We start from the raw sequence: 13,083 nt of genomic DNA, 5'->3' as shown, positions 1-13,083 counted from the left end.
CAAAAAATAAAACATGTTTACCATCAGAATATACATTTTTCATTATAATTTGTTAAAGACATAGTTCTTTAAATGAAAACATCACAACATTCTTCTATGTTGAATGATAATAAATACTAAAATCTGTTCAGATATCACAGGGATTCCACATGGGTTACGGAAATGATATAAAATTTAGGGGCAGATGAAAGTAAACATTTTTGTTTTGTAATTTTTATGCCAGTTATTTCTAAGTAGCTCATACATTTATTTCAAGCAAACAAGTCCACTGAAAGTAGCTGATAACTGTTGCCTGTATGCATTAAATCGATTTGTTGAAGTCACACCCAGTTATATGGACACGTAGTTTTCCTTATCCCTGGTCATGATAAAAGAAAATTTTTATTAGAAATATAATAAAAAAAATTATAAATAAACAACTGGTATTTGCCACATATGTATTACTAAAGATAACGTACATGCTTTATATTCATATGTGTCATCAAAATTTACAAAAAAAAAAAAAAAAAAAAAAAATTCAAAAGTTTGGGGACAGGAGTTCCTAAAAAACAGAATGACCCAGTTACCAAAAACAGCTTTCAAATGCTTATATTTACATATATGTCTGTTGTCTATTTTTATAAAACTTTGATTTTCACAAAGGTAACAACTGTCAAAAGAACAGCTAGGAAATTAAATATCCTTACAAGAAAATTTGAAGAAATCTGAGTAAACTGAATAGACTATCCATTTTTATACTTTTATACTCTCAAATTTTGTTTTTTGTCCAATGTCCTGGCATTTTTGTTCTGAAAGTAAAAAGCAAAAATATATTCCTAATGTAAGTTTAGATAATCAAATATTTGTAGATACCACAAATACCACAAATAAACCTATCAAATTTGGTATGAAGATATGCTGTTCCTATGCTGTGAAATTCATTGTCAAAAAATTAGAAAATGCTCCAGTTTCAACCAAGTCTAAACTCTGATATCCTAGTGGAATAGTCAGGACTGTTCACATGCTTAGTGTATAAAAGTTAATAATTAGCCTAAAGATTAAAAATTCTTATACAGTATATAATTACGTAATTTTTCAATGTACATTTTAACTATCGTAGCACAGGAATACATTTCTAATAAATTATAAAGCTAGCTTTATGCATATGTCTGCTCTTTATATTTGTTGTCTTTGCAAATGTTATAATGTTCTGAAATCTTTTTCTAAAGTTAAATTTCTTAGTTAGTGGCTAGTTTTTAAGTGTATCCTGGATATAGTCCATGCATTACTGGAGTCTGGAATGATCCAATCGGCTTTGCTGAAAGCTACTTTGCACTGTACGAAAATTGCATGCCAGTTCGAAATTGTGCGGAAGGAAGTACTATGACTTAATTTTCTGTCTGTATCACACCCTTTTCATTCTGTAAAGCAGTTTACTTTTACACTTATATAATAAATTATAAAACTTTATCTTACAATTATATAATTAAGGAGCAGTTAGTAATTAAGGTGTTGCCCACTCAACATGTGGGTCGTGGTTTCTAGTCCCACTGGGAGCACGACCGCACACTCGCATGTGATGCCAGAACTGGCTTTCAAATAAGCGGACTCGAGAGTGGTTTAAATAAGCTTGAAGTTTCTTCAAAATAAAAATAAAACAAACAAGTATAAACTAATTATCTAATCGGTTTACACTATAAACAGACCTAAAATGCATACATGTATGTATACCATCGCAACAGAGTCAATTATAGTCAAATTCGTGACTTCATCTACGTGACGTTATTAACCCTTTCACTTCAGACTGATATTTAGGCCTACGTCCAGGATACACGATACAAGAAGCTTTATTTTACATCGGATACAATATAACAAGTTAACATTGGCTCATGAGCTATTTTCCGACACACCTATATAAAACAGAGATTAACAATGACAAAGCAGCTAAAAGGAATACATAATAATGTGCTTTAAGCATGTTGAAACATATTTATGTTGAGTAAGATATGAAGAGATTTACATTAAAACAACTAGTATCAATGATAGGTTTAAAGTATACATAAGACAATTAATAATAGCAATAAAGAAAATTCATGAAAACATAAAAATAATAATAATTATTAATATAGCTACTATAAGATATATTAAATAAACAAATAAAACAAATTTTTAAAACATAAAAATAGTAACTAATAAAACTAAATAAATAGCACATAGAAACATTGACTAACTTATAGCAAAAACATGCATACTTACAGTTACATGCTAAGAAAATAACCTATGGTAAAGAGAAGCAAACAACATAGAACACAAACAAACACAGTGAAGACATACTCCAAGGTGATCAGAACTTCTGGCTCTTACTAACGTTTGAATGTCTTATCTGCCCAACCAATCTACTTGTCCAGTTGACAACAGATAGGCTTCTCTATGGAAAATAGAAAAAAGCACAACGGGCACAAGTGTTTGATCGCCCAGAGTATACAAATAAGCTTATAAGAAAACATATATTTTTATGGCTTTTACAGGTTTGCAGTATATATTTTGTCATCATGTCCAACTCGCTCATATCTGAAAACAGGCGTAATCATGTTAGTGATTCGCATCCGAACATCAATTGTACGCTCCAGAGAATAAGAAACGAAAGAAATGTTTTAACTTGCTGTAGGTAATACATTTATCTCGAGAACACTCCAACTTTACCAACCATCTAGCAATCATTTTAAATACAGCTTCTTCCCGAGAACTATCCAACAGTGGAACGCACTACCAGCCTCAGTTGCTGAGGCTCCCTCCTTGGCACATTTCAAGAGGGAGCTATCTATCCAACCCTTCTAAATGGGGACTTTCCTCCAGTTGTGGCATTTTCAATGATAAGACTCCTGAGCTGTGCTGGCGGGGCCACTTCCCTGGTAGCACTACGCAAGCCGGAGAGGTCAGCACGTATAGTCTTTTGAGGAATGTCACAACTGGGCAATCTTTTACTTTTATTTCTTACTTTTACTATATTGCACTTGTCCGAGCATTTTCATACTTTACTTTCCATTTCTCTTTTATCTTTTATTCTTGCGCACCGTGATATAATGGTCAAGTTTGACAGTATCACATACAGATGTAGATGAGGTGTAGCATGCCAACAGACTATGTATTTTTAACCTTGTCTTATAATGACTCAGTCTTTAGCTCCAGCTTTTGTCAGCTAGTTAGCATGCCGCTAGACTATACTGTATTTTGACTCTCTGTGAGATAGTTGCTGATCAGTTCTTCACAAATCTAATTTGAGGTGATATTTGATTTCTTAAAACTATTTTTCTTTCCTGTCGCACTTTTGTGCTGGTTTTGCAAATTCAGTTTCTTATTTACATGTAGTTTTATAGCAGTTTTTAGGCCATTGGTCAGGATCAGCAGCTTTCCCACAGATTTTAAATTTTAAATGTGCTTAAATGTACTATATTTCATGTGCTTTTAGATTATATGTGTATGTATTTTATATGTGTGTATATGTGTAGGTAAGTGCATACATGTATGTATGTACGTAAATATGTATATGTATGTTATGTATATGTATATGTGTATGCATATGTATGTGTATGGGTGTACGTTTAAATATGTATATGAAAATAGTGTCTAATATGGTTAATTTTAATAATTTATTATCTTACTTATGGACCCTTAATTACTTTGTTTGTCATGTTTCTTTAAACCATATGTATTTTATAATCATAACTTAATCTTTTAGTTACAGGCTTTTGTTATTTTAAATGCTTCTTATGTCTTTGTTTAATAGTCGGCAAATGGCTTATTACTAATGCTAATGTTATATTGTTAAAACATCCTACTCAAAATAAAGATTCTTGTATCTTGTATCTTGTAGGTACGGCACGGGAGTATGTAGTACGGATAATAGTATCTATAAAAACTGAGCCAGTCTATCGAATTCCAATATGGAAGCCACAAGTTGAAACAAGGGGATTATTTTTTTTATTTTCAGTGTTTTTAGCCCTGCTGAAGGGAATATGTGAAAGGTACATGGTATTTTTTATAGCGCTTGCAACTAATCTTTCATTCGTTATAATTTCTACACTTTTATCTCCGCATTTTATCGAGCAGGCAGCCGTTTATACATGTTACCAAGGTCGCTCAAGTTGCAGGTATCATCAACAGGTGTGAAATACTCATCGGCGCTTAAATCAGTATTAGTGTATTTCCATAACTTTTTGTTTTGCACACATGGTAACTAAGTTTGTTCACAAACAATTTTGTCCGCAATTTTGATTGTTTATGTTTTCCTATTACAGTGAGAAACATGCCCAAACATGTTTTTCACACTAGAAAATTAGTTTTGAGATGTAATTTAAGGAGTAGATTTGACTGTATTATAGTTTTTTTTAGTAATCATTGGAGTAGATAAAGGTAAGTTTTTTATGTTTATTATTTTGCTTTGAGTTATAACTCTAGCAGGTCCCAGAAATGGCACAAATTATATGTAGCTAAATCTAGCTATGATATAGCTAGAAGTATCTATAAAACCAATACCAATAATGCAAAATATGTCAAAATAAGATGCAAAATGGTTATAATCACATCCAAAAGGTTCAAAGATGAAAGAAAATAACACAAAACAAAGATCTTTGTATTCACATTGTCATTAACTGCGGCAGTATTTTGCGATAAATCATCACTGAATTTTTCGCTTATGATAATCATCGTAGTATAAGACAAATTTATATGACTAATCGCAGAAATTCGCAACATGTATTGAAACTGAAACTGTATAGCTCTCCATTCTTTGTGTTTGTCTTAAAATTGTCTCATAAACCATTTGAATTGGATAGTAACTACATTTTGTATTTTATATTTGATATTCACTATTCACATACTTTGAACAATTATTGGTTTTATAGCTCTATTTAGCAATATAGCTAATTTGTGACTTTTCTGAGACCTGTTTAGTTACTTGTAAACAGGTTTAATTGTTGACTGCCACTGACTGCAGCCAACACCTAATTAAATGTTTCTTTGCAGGGCATTTTTGAGGAAGATATTCAGTTACTTTGCAATTGATTTGACATAAGACTCTGTTTTTTTAATTGGAAAATATGATACAGCTTTTCTGCAGGGCAGTGGGTAGGTAGCCAGTTCCGGCTACTTAGACTAAAGGTCTGAGTAGCTGGTTCCGGCTACCTAGACTAAAGGTCTACGTAGCCGGCTCTATATATACATATCGTATATAAACATGTAAGTCAAGGTAGCCGGTTCTTTAATAAACTGTATTATAAAGGATCATTATATTAGTTAAATAAATTACCTATCTTGTGATTTACCTGTTTATTTCGTTATTTATGCACTCATATCATATCGGCCAACATTTTATTATGTTATCAACAAATGATCAGAGTGTTGTTATCGTCATCGGCGTATTTAAATGGCGTGTTTATAAATTCTTAAAATAAAGTTTTTAATGAATTTTTGTTGTTTATTATAATATTATAAAACATTTTTGTTATATGAAGTCATTGTCAGCGATCCTTTAGATTTAGGTCTTTTGATACATAATAATCATTCACATTTAGTATACGCTGCCTTAGAATAAAGAGCTCATACACTCTAACCCCTCCTAATGGTCACCCCTTCCCAATGGTTAGTCTGTGACACCCCCGTTGATTTTTACTCTTATTTTATTACCCGCTTCAGCGGTCACCCCTCATCTGCGGTCAGCGGTCAACAATTTTGCCTCCTGGCCACCATATTTACCCCTATCAGTGGCCAATCATTTTTATTTTCTGTAATAAAAAATATGAATTTTGTGTGATAACTGTTGATTCTACGGAAACGTGATTAGGCTATCAAACGGGCCGTAATGCTATTACGTTTTATTACGTTACAGGTGCGGAAATGATATGATATTATATGAGTGCATAAATATGGAGAAATAAACAGGTAAATCACAAATAGTAAATAATAAATCACAAGAAATGTAATTTATTTAATTAATATAATGATCCTTTATAATACAGTTTATTAAAGCCGGCTACTTTGACTTACATGCACATAATATACGATATGTAAATATAGAGCCAGCTATGTAGACCTATGGTATAGGTAGCCAGAACCTGCTACCTAGCCTCTGCCTTTCTGCAGAAATTCAGATCCCATTTCTTCTCTCATTTTGTGTTAGCCAGTGTCACCTTTATTAAATTATGGAAAAAAAAAGGCAAAACTTTCAAATTTATATCTTGATTGATTGTTTATGTAATCAGTTATTTAATTCAAAAACAGCTTCAGAACTTTAAAGATTGCTTCAAATGATCTGCATGTGTCAGTGCATGTGTACTCAACTTCTTCTGCAGTTTCTGTCATCAACGTTCACATATTATCAGGACTGTCATGACCAGTTACATGTATTTTACTGAAGTAATGACCCTTTTTTGACTTTGAAAAATTACGACTACATTAGATCATTACAGCAGGTTGGGTGTTGTGCCTAGAATAAGATGATCGCCTGAAAGGCAAGAAAAGTTTTATGTCTCTTTTAAAAAAAATTGGAAAGTTGCCATGATCTAAAATCCAGGAGAAAATAATGTTTCAAGCAATTTAAGCAAGTCTCATTTTGTTGCAGATGGCGACAAAGTTCATGCCCCCTCCTTCCGCCATGCATTATCAGAGTAGCCAGTTTTATGACAGTGCGTACCCTGGCCCAAGCTTTCAACAAAGTCAGGACACAAATGGGCGGGGTTTCGCATTTCGGAAGCGTTTTGAAAAATTAGATTGGAGGAGGATTGCATCAGTAGATATAGATGCAGTAGCTCGGACTCTTGACTTCAATGCCCTTCAAGATAATATTATGAATATAACCTTCTGTAACATTGAAGCTGAACTGGTATGTTATCTGTTCTTTAGTCAACTCTTTTTCATATCAGTTTTATCCTGTTTATTTTTTGTTTTAAAAAGTGACATGTATACATAGAGTTAACAATGAATTATTTCATATTACTTAAATTTGTATTACTTTTAGACCATTTTTTCCCAAATATCTATATGCAGTGAAGGATATTGAAAGTCTGTTTTAACCTGTTTTTTGTTTTTCATTTACATCAATGCAAAAGTGAACATCTAAAAATTTGAAAGGAAAATATAAAAAAAAAGAAAATTAATAAATTTTTTGTTATTATAAAATAATGAAAAATGTACAATTTTTAAACATTGCAATACTTTCATTTGCATAGATATTTAAGTAAAAAGATGATTTCTTGAAAACGTCGAAGATAATGCATGCTTTAATAATAATTAATGTAGAATGTGACATTTTTTAAAATTGCAGGATGTACGAATGGTAGATCCAAACTTCCTAAAGATTTTCAAGCTAGCACAGTTATCGATAGAATATTTATTGGTATGTATTAAAACATGATAAAAATAGTGTTCTTCCAGATTATGATATTGAAAATTTGCTTTTGTGTAATAGTTGTTTTTTTTTTTATTGATATTCCTGTTCATGCAGGAAATTCTGTCTGATATAACATTTGCAGAACAATCCTCTTGCAAAACGTGCAGCTGTAAACCACCAAAATTATTAGTGTACTGAAATCCCTGTGCCCCCCTTTGGTCTAGTTACTAAGCCTCAGTACTTACAGAAAAATAAAACTGAATTTGCCTTGTTAAAATGACATCCATTTGGAAAATGTATCACTCAGAATGTTTATATTGATGAGGATATATGGTAATATGATTAAGGATATAAGGTAATACAATATTTGAGGATATATGAAAATACATGTAAGAATTTAAAGAGGCAGTCGCTGGTAATATCCTATTTAAGAATTAGAGGGAGAGACAGTGTGTTCTTACAGGACTGTTGGTTTACAAATTTAAGGTTTGATATGTGAGATGAGAAACACTGTATGCAAAAATGTATATCACCTGCCAGAACTGCTTTTCACATGTTACAAGTGAAAATTGTATTTATTGCTGTGTTTGTTTATGGGATTTTTTTTTTCAGAACTAAATAATGAAATTGAAATTGGTTAAAGAATTGCTTCATTAAATACTTGTTGATAGATAAATAAGTGAGAGCACTTGTTTGTTTCAGCATTCTCAAGAATTTCTGACAGCCAAGTTGACTACTCTGGAGGGGAGTCTGAAAAAGTCAAATGAAGTAAGTATTCTTATTGAAAACAACTGTTTATCCTGTACAATATACTGACTGTTGCATCAGAACAAATTTGTATGCTTTAGCTTATTATTATTATTTAAGTTTGTTGACATAAAATTTCTTTGATATTGCCTATTTTGTGTGGATGTGTATTCATAGATTTTTTTAGATTCTGAAGACGGAAGTAAAATTTGAGTTTCATTTGTTGGTATTTGGTTTCATGGATTGGCACAGTCATAAATTCATGCAAGTTAGATCCCATGAGTGTTCTTTATTCTCCTGAAATTAGAATAATGACAAAACACAGGATTTCACTTTTTATTTACCAGTTATTTATTTTTCATGATGTTTTTTAGAACTCAGTTAAAAATAATAGATATTCTGAGCCATATGACTTCAACTGTTAAATACTTAACAGTTTTAAATGGTTTATGTAAAATGTTACTGTTATTCACTGAGTATTTTAGATGTTCATAAGTTGCTTTAAAGTCTCTTATAATCAGTTTAACCCAGTGCAGCAAGTTTCATTTTTGTATTTTGAAGATCTTTCTTTTATACTGCTTGTACATTAATCAGTAAACAGATTTCTCTGTATCTGTAGAAAAAAATTAATGAGTTTAAATCTTGATCAAGTTTGATTTATACTTTCCAAAAGAATGACATTACTCATTAGTCATTATGTTTTATGATTTATTTATTTAAATTTTCAGGAGCATGAAGAAACAAAAGCCACTCTTGCCAAACTGAAAGATGAACTAACAGCCGTTAAGAAGGAAAGTCATAAACGCAAAAAGTTGCTGGTTGCCCAGCAACAGCTTATACATGCTGGGTCAGGGAGCTACAATAAGGTATTTCTGTTCTAGAAACTTTACTGAAAATTGAATGTGGATAGTGGTGTATAAGACGAAACTATAATATAAAATTGTCTCAAGTACATATATGGGTAGCTGTAGTAAATGTCTTTACATAATTGTAAGCATCTGCAAGTAAAACTACATAATTATATTTATAACATCAGGTTTTGGTAAGTCTAAATTGTGTGAAAAACTTTTTTTCCCGCAGGTTTTACTGAAATTCGAATGAAATCTTACACATATATGCACAAGCATAAAATCTTACATAGTAATACATACATACCTATCTATACAAGCATAAAATTGCAACCTCTTGGTTGTGCTATTTAGGACATGCATAAACTTTTCTAGAGAGCAAGCAAGTATCTTTTCAAACATTGTTACAGAAAGTATTCAGCATACACATAGAATTTACTCTTTTAAACATTTCACATGATGCTGAGGAGTGCTTTAAGGTCATGCTAACTACATTGTAGAATGAATATTCATTTTACTGAAAATGAAACTTTTATAATTGAGAGATATACTTGTATGTCTGAATTATTTATTAATCTTATAATTGTTTTTTACTTTTTCAGTGTCCATTTTGTTCAAAAGCTTTCTTGAACAACTCCTTCCTACAGTCTCACATACAGAGACGTCATGGGGAATACGGACAACCAAGCAAGGATTCCCCAAGCCAGGAACAGGGTATGGCCCCACAGCAGGGTCAGGTTAAGATGAACACAGTGTTGGAACAAGAGTTCCAGGAAATCCGAGAAAGATTAAAAAATACAGAAGCTCAGTTACATCACGAAAGAAAAGCGAGGAAACACCTTGAAAAACAGGTAAGTAGAACATTATATGAGCCGTGCCATGGGAAAACCAACATAGTGGGTTTGCGACCAGCATGGATCCAGACCAGCCTGCGCATCCGCGCAGTCTGGTCAGGATCCATGCTGTTCGCTTTCAAAGCCTATTGTAATTAGAGAAACCGTTAGCGAACAACATGGATCCTGACCAGACTGCGCGGATGCGCAGGCTGGTCTGGATCCATGCTGGTCGTAAACCCACTATGTTGGTTTTCCCATGGCACGGCTCATATCACTGTACAAGGTAGATTTCAATCCCTTCTTATGTTGTTATAAAGTACAACCTGTTTTATTTCCATAGCAATATATTTTAAGTTTTCTTGAAATCCTCCTAATTTTTAAATTAGTTTGATTAGAACCTACTTATTTTACATTAATTGTAGAGAAAGTATTGAAAACTATTGTTAAGTCTGCTAAATGATGTTGATTTCTGACTAGTGTTCATGCTAAGTAGCTCCCACCGGGATTTTCACCTATGGACTTTGGATCAGGAGTCTAGCACTCTACCCTTGTTTCACTGAACCTGTATGTGTCTTTAACACTGGCATTCATATGTATTTTTCATAATCTGTGAACAGAAAAGTTTATAAACAGCATGCATTATATTGTAGAATATACAGCGATTTGAAGAACATGGTCATGAGGACTTATCGCCAGAACAACAAGTAGGTTCTTACCACTGCTCAGTTTGCATTTGTGTTTGGTAAAGCATTATTTAAGTTACTTAAATGTGTGTGTCTACCTGGACTCATTCACTTCTCAGTGTTGCTGGTTTGAATTCTGATAGGAGCAAACCCTTCATGTGAAAATGATCTTATACTACCTTGTTAACTTGTAAAAGAGTAGTAGTTCCAGTAGAAAGACCTATGTGCAACCTTCATACGTTTCAATATCTAGCTTGATGTCTCCTTAAGATGAATAAATAGGCATTATTATTGTAATTACTTCACTAAAAGATGCATCACTTATAATACTGAGTCCCATTTTTTATCCTTGATTTTGGTAGTTACATTAGTTCTATTCATAAAAGTTAAAACACATAGAAAATCGTATTAAACTGTATTAAAGCTTAAACAATTATAAGTTTTCTCAGACAGGCCTTGTCCTTCTCAGTAAAAAAAATCTTATTTGATATGTTGTTTTGTGATGTGGGATATTCTGTAAACATGTATATTATTTCTGCATTAATTCAGAACGAGATGGAAAGGATGAAAGAAATGTTTATGAAAGAGTTACATGATGTGAATGAGAAATACCAGGCATCAGAACAGGTTCTCAATGAGATGCGAGGTGGGAAGAAACGGTCAAATCTTGGTGAACTTCAGGATGACGAAGAGGATAAAAACTTGTTACGTCAACAAAGAGAGGAGGTCGCCATGTTGAAAGAACAGTTACAAGATCAGGTACTTCATTTACTTTAGTATCAAATATCTTCACTCGAACAAAATTTAAAGAAATTTAGGAACAGTTTAAATAACATAAGGTTTAATCTCGGCATAAACTGTAACTTTTTCCATTAAAAGTAATATAATTGGAGTTTTTTAAGACTAGCTATTAAGAAATAATTGAGAAAATATAATCCCTCAGTTTTATTTCTGATTTCATAGAGATATGTTTTGAAGTAAAGAGAAAGATTTCTTCATATTTCTGTAGGCATTTATTGACAAATGTATGGTTAAGCTTATTTGCTGTTAACTTACTTGTCTTGCTTTACTGGAATTCTCTTGCTTAGTAAAGCAATTCTTCTACTCATTATGTCCCCCCATTTGTTTATTTTTTCAGACCTATTGTAATCGTAATATTTTATGTTATCGTTTGTCACAACGTTAACTTTTTGATGAAGGCACTTTACTCGCAAATCACTGCACCCAGGACCTTCAAACTTCACAAGCTGATAGTACTTACTTATTGAGTACACGACCTGTACTGACTTTGGGGTCACCAGGTCAAAGGTCAAGATCACCAGGTCAAAGGTCAAGGTGCTGCGGGGGGCATTTGTCACCATTAGTGACAGCTCTTGTTCATTTCTGTGTTAAATCGATTAATAAAAACATAGATTTTTTCATCTTTGTAAGATTTTCAGTTCTGTTGTGTGTGTCCCATGAGGTTCTGAGATAACATGTGTATACAAAGACTTTGTCTTACCCTTGCATGACTGTAAGAGGAGACTAATAGGGCCTGATATTGTTTTTTTCTGTATCTCTGATTCTTGCACATATAAAAGTTTTGATTCTATACCTCCTATTTTTATTTTGATGTAAATGAGATGTTGAACAAAAATTTTTAGTCCTGTTTGGTGCCATAATATTATACCTGCACTGTGTCCGTGCCTTAACCCAAATCAGCTGTATTATTTGTATACAATACTTAAATACAATGCAGGGGTTCCACTAGACCCGAAAACCCAAGAGTCCCAGGACCCTTGGGCCCAAATTTTGAAGGGTCCTTTTCCAAAATACAGGAGTCCTGTCCCAACACGTCAATATAATTTACTATATTTTTTTTATTCAGTAATACGTAGATCTTTACCTAAGAAAACAATTAACCCAAGATCATGTTACAGCATAATAAAAATGTCAGTCTCAGATCATATAGTCTCATATTGTAAAGTAATATTTATCAAAATTCATGTTATTTTAATTAGGTTTTTCTTCAATATTTCATTTCATTTTTAATAACAGAACAGTGCTATAGGAGAGATCGCCATTACGTCACGCATAAATACCTGTTTATCTGGTAGTGGGTAAAACAAATGTTTTTACACCGTTTGTGTATGGGATCTGAATTTTTAATTTTTAATAACTTTTTCGCTCATTTATGGATTTTAAAAATTAAAAAAGTTTTGGAATGCTTAGGATTTTCATATTTTCCCATTTAAATATCTTTTTAAAATGAATATCCGTTTTAAATGACATAAGATTTTAATAGCGGCGTAGCGATCCTCCAAACATTTTGAAAAAACACTGTAAGTTAAGCCTTCATAATTAATCCATTTAATTTCGAATTTATAATCAAAAGTAATCAATAAATTGCTTGTTTTATACACTTTCCATTGATCAAAAAATTATTGATATTATTTGTGTTTTAAGAAAGTTTAAGCCGCTAGAAAAACATCACTGTTTACAAAAAACATGGACGCTCGGCGTCGGCCCACCCGGTCTTTGTCTTATCAGTTCTAAAAATAGAAAATACAATGGATTTGTTTACAAACACGATCACTCCTATAACACTCTAGAAAAATGTATCC

General features: G+C 32.3%; 1 protein-coding gene across 6 annotated transcripts in view; it reads left to right on the top strand.

The window, feature by feature from the left end:
• Nucleotides 1-3,887: 3,887 nt before the first annotated feature.
• The window catches only part of LOC123555744 (cilium assembly protein DZIP1L-like), a 31,809-nt gene continuing 22,613 nt past the window's right edge, over nt 3,888-13,083 (top strand). For all 6 annotated transcript variants that reach the window (XM_053548603.1, XM_053548602.1, XM_053548601.1 and 3 more), the window contains exons 1-8: nt 3,888-4,004; nt 6,599-6,859; nt 7,301-7,372; nt 8,069-8,134; nt 8,842-8,979; nt 9,564-9,812; nt 10,448-10,501; nt 11,030-11,239. In XM_053548603.1, coding sequence (XP_053404578.1) covers nt 6,599-6,859; nt 7,301-7,372; nt 8,069-8,134; nt 8,842-8,979; nt 9,564-9,812; nt 10,448-10,501; nt 11,030-11,239 — 1,050 coding nt within the window. In that variant the 5' untranslated portion in view covers nt 3,888-4,004. The remainder of the gene's footprint in view (nt 4,005-6,598; nt 6,860-7,300; nt 7,373-8,068; nt 8,135-8,841; nt 8,980-9,563; nt 9,813-10,447; nt 10,502-11,029; nt 11,240-13,083) is intronic.

Source organism: Mercenaria mercenaria, chromosome 7 (genome assembly GCF_021730395.1).
Source record: "Mercenaria mercenaria strain notata chromosome 7, MADL_Memer_1, whole genome shotgun sequence".
Classification (NCBI taxonomy): Eukaryota; Metazoa; Mollusca; class Bivalvia; order Venerida; family Veneridae; genus Mercenaria; species Mercenaria mercenaria.
The sequence above is the reverse complement of the archived record's forward strand: the minus strand, read 5'-3'. Positions and strand labels throughout refer to the sequence as shown.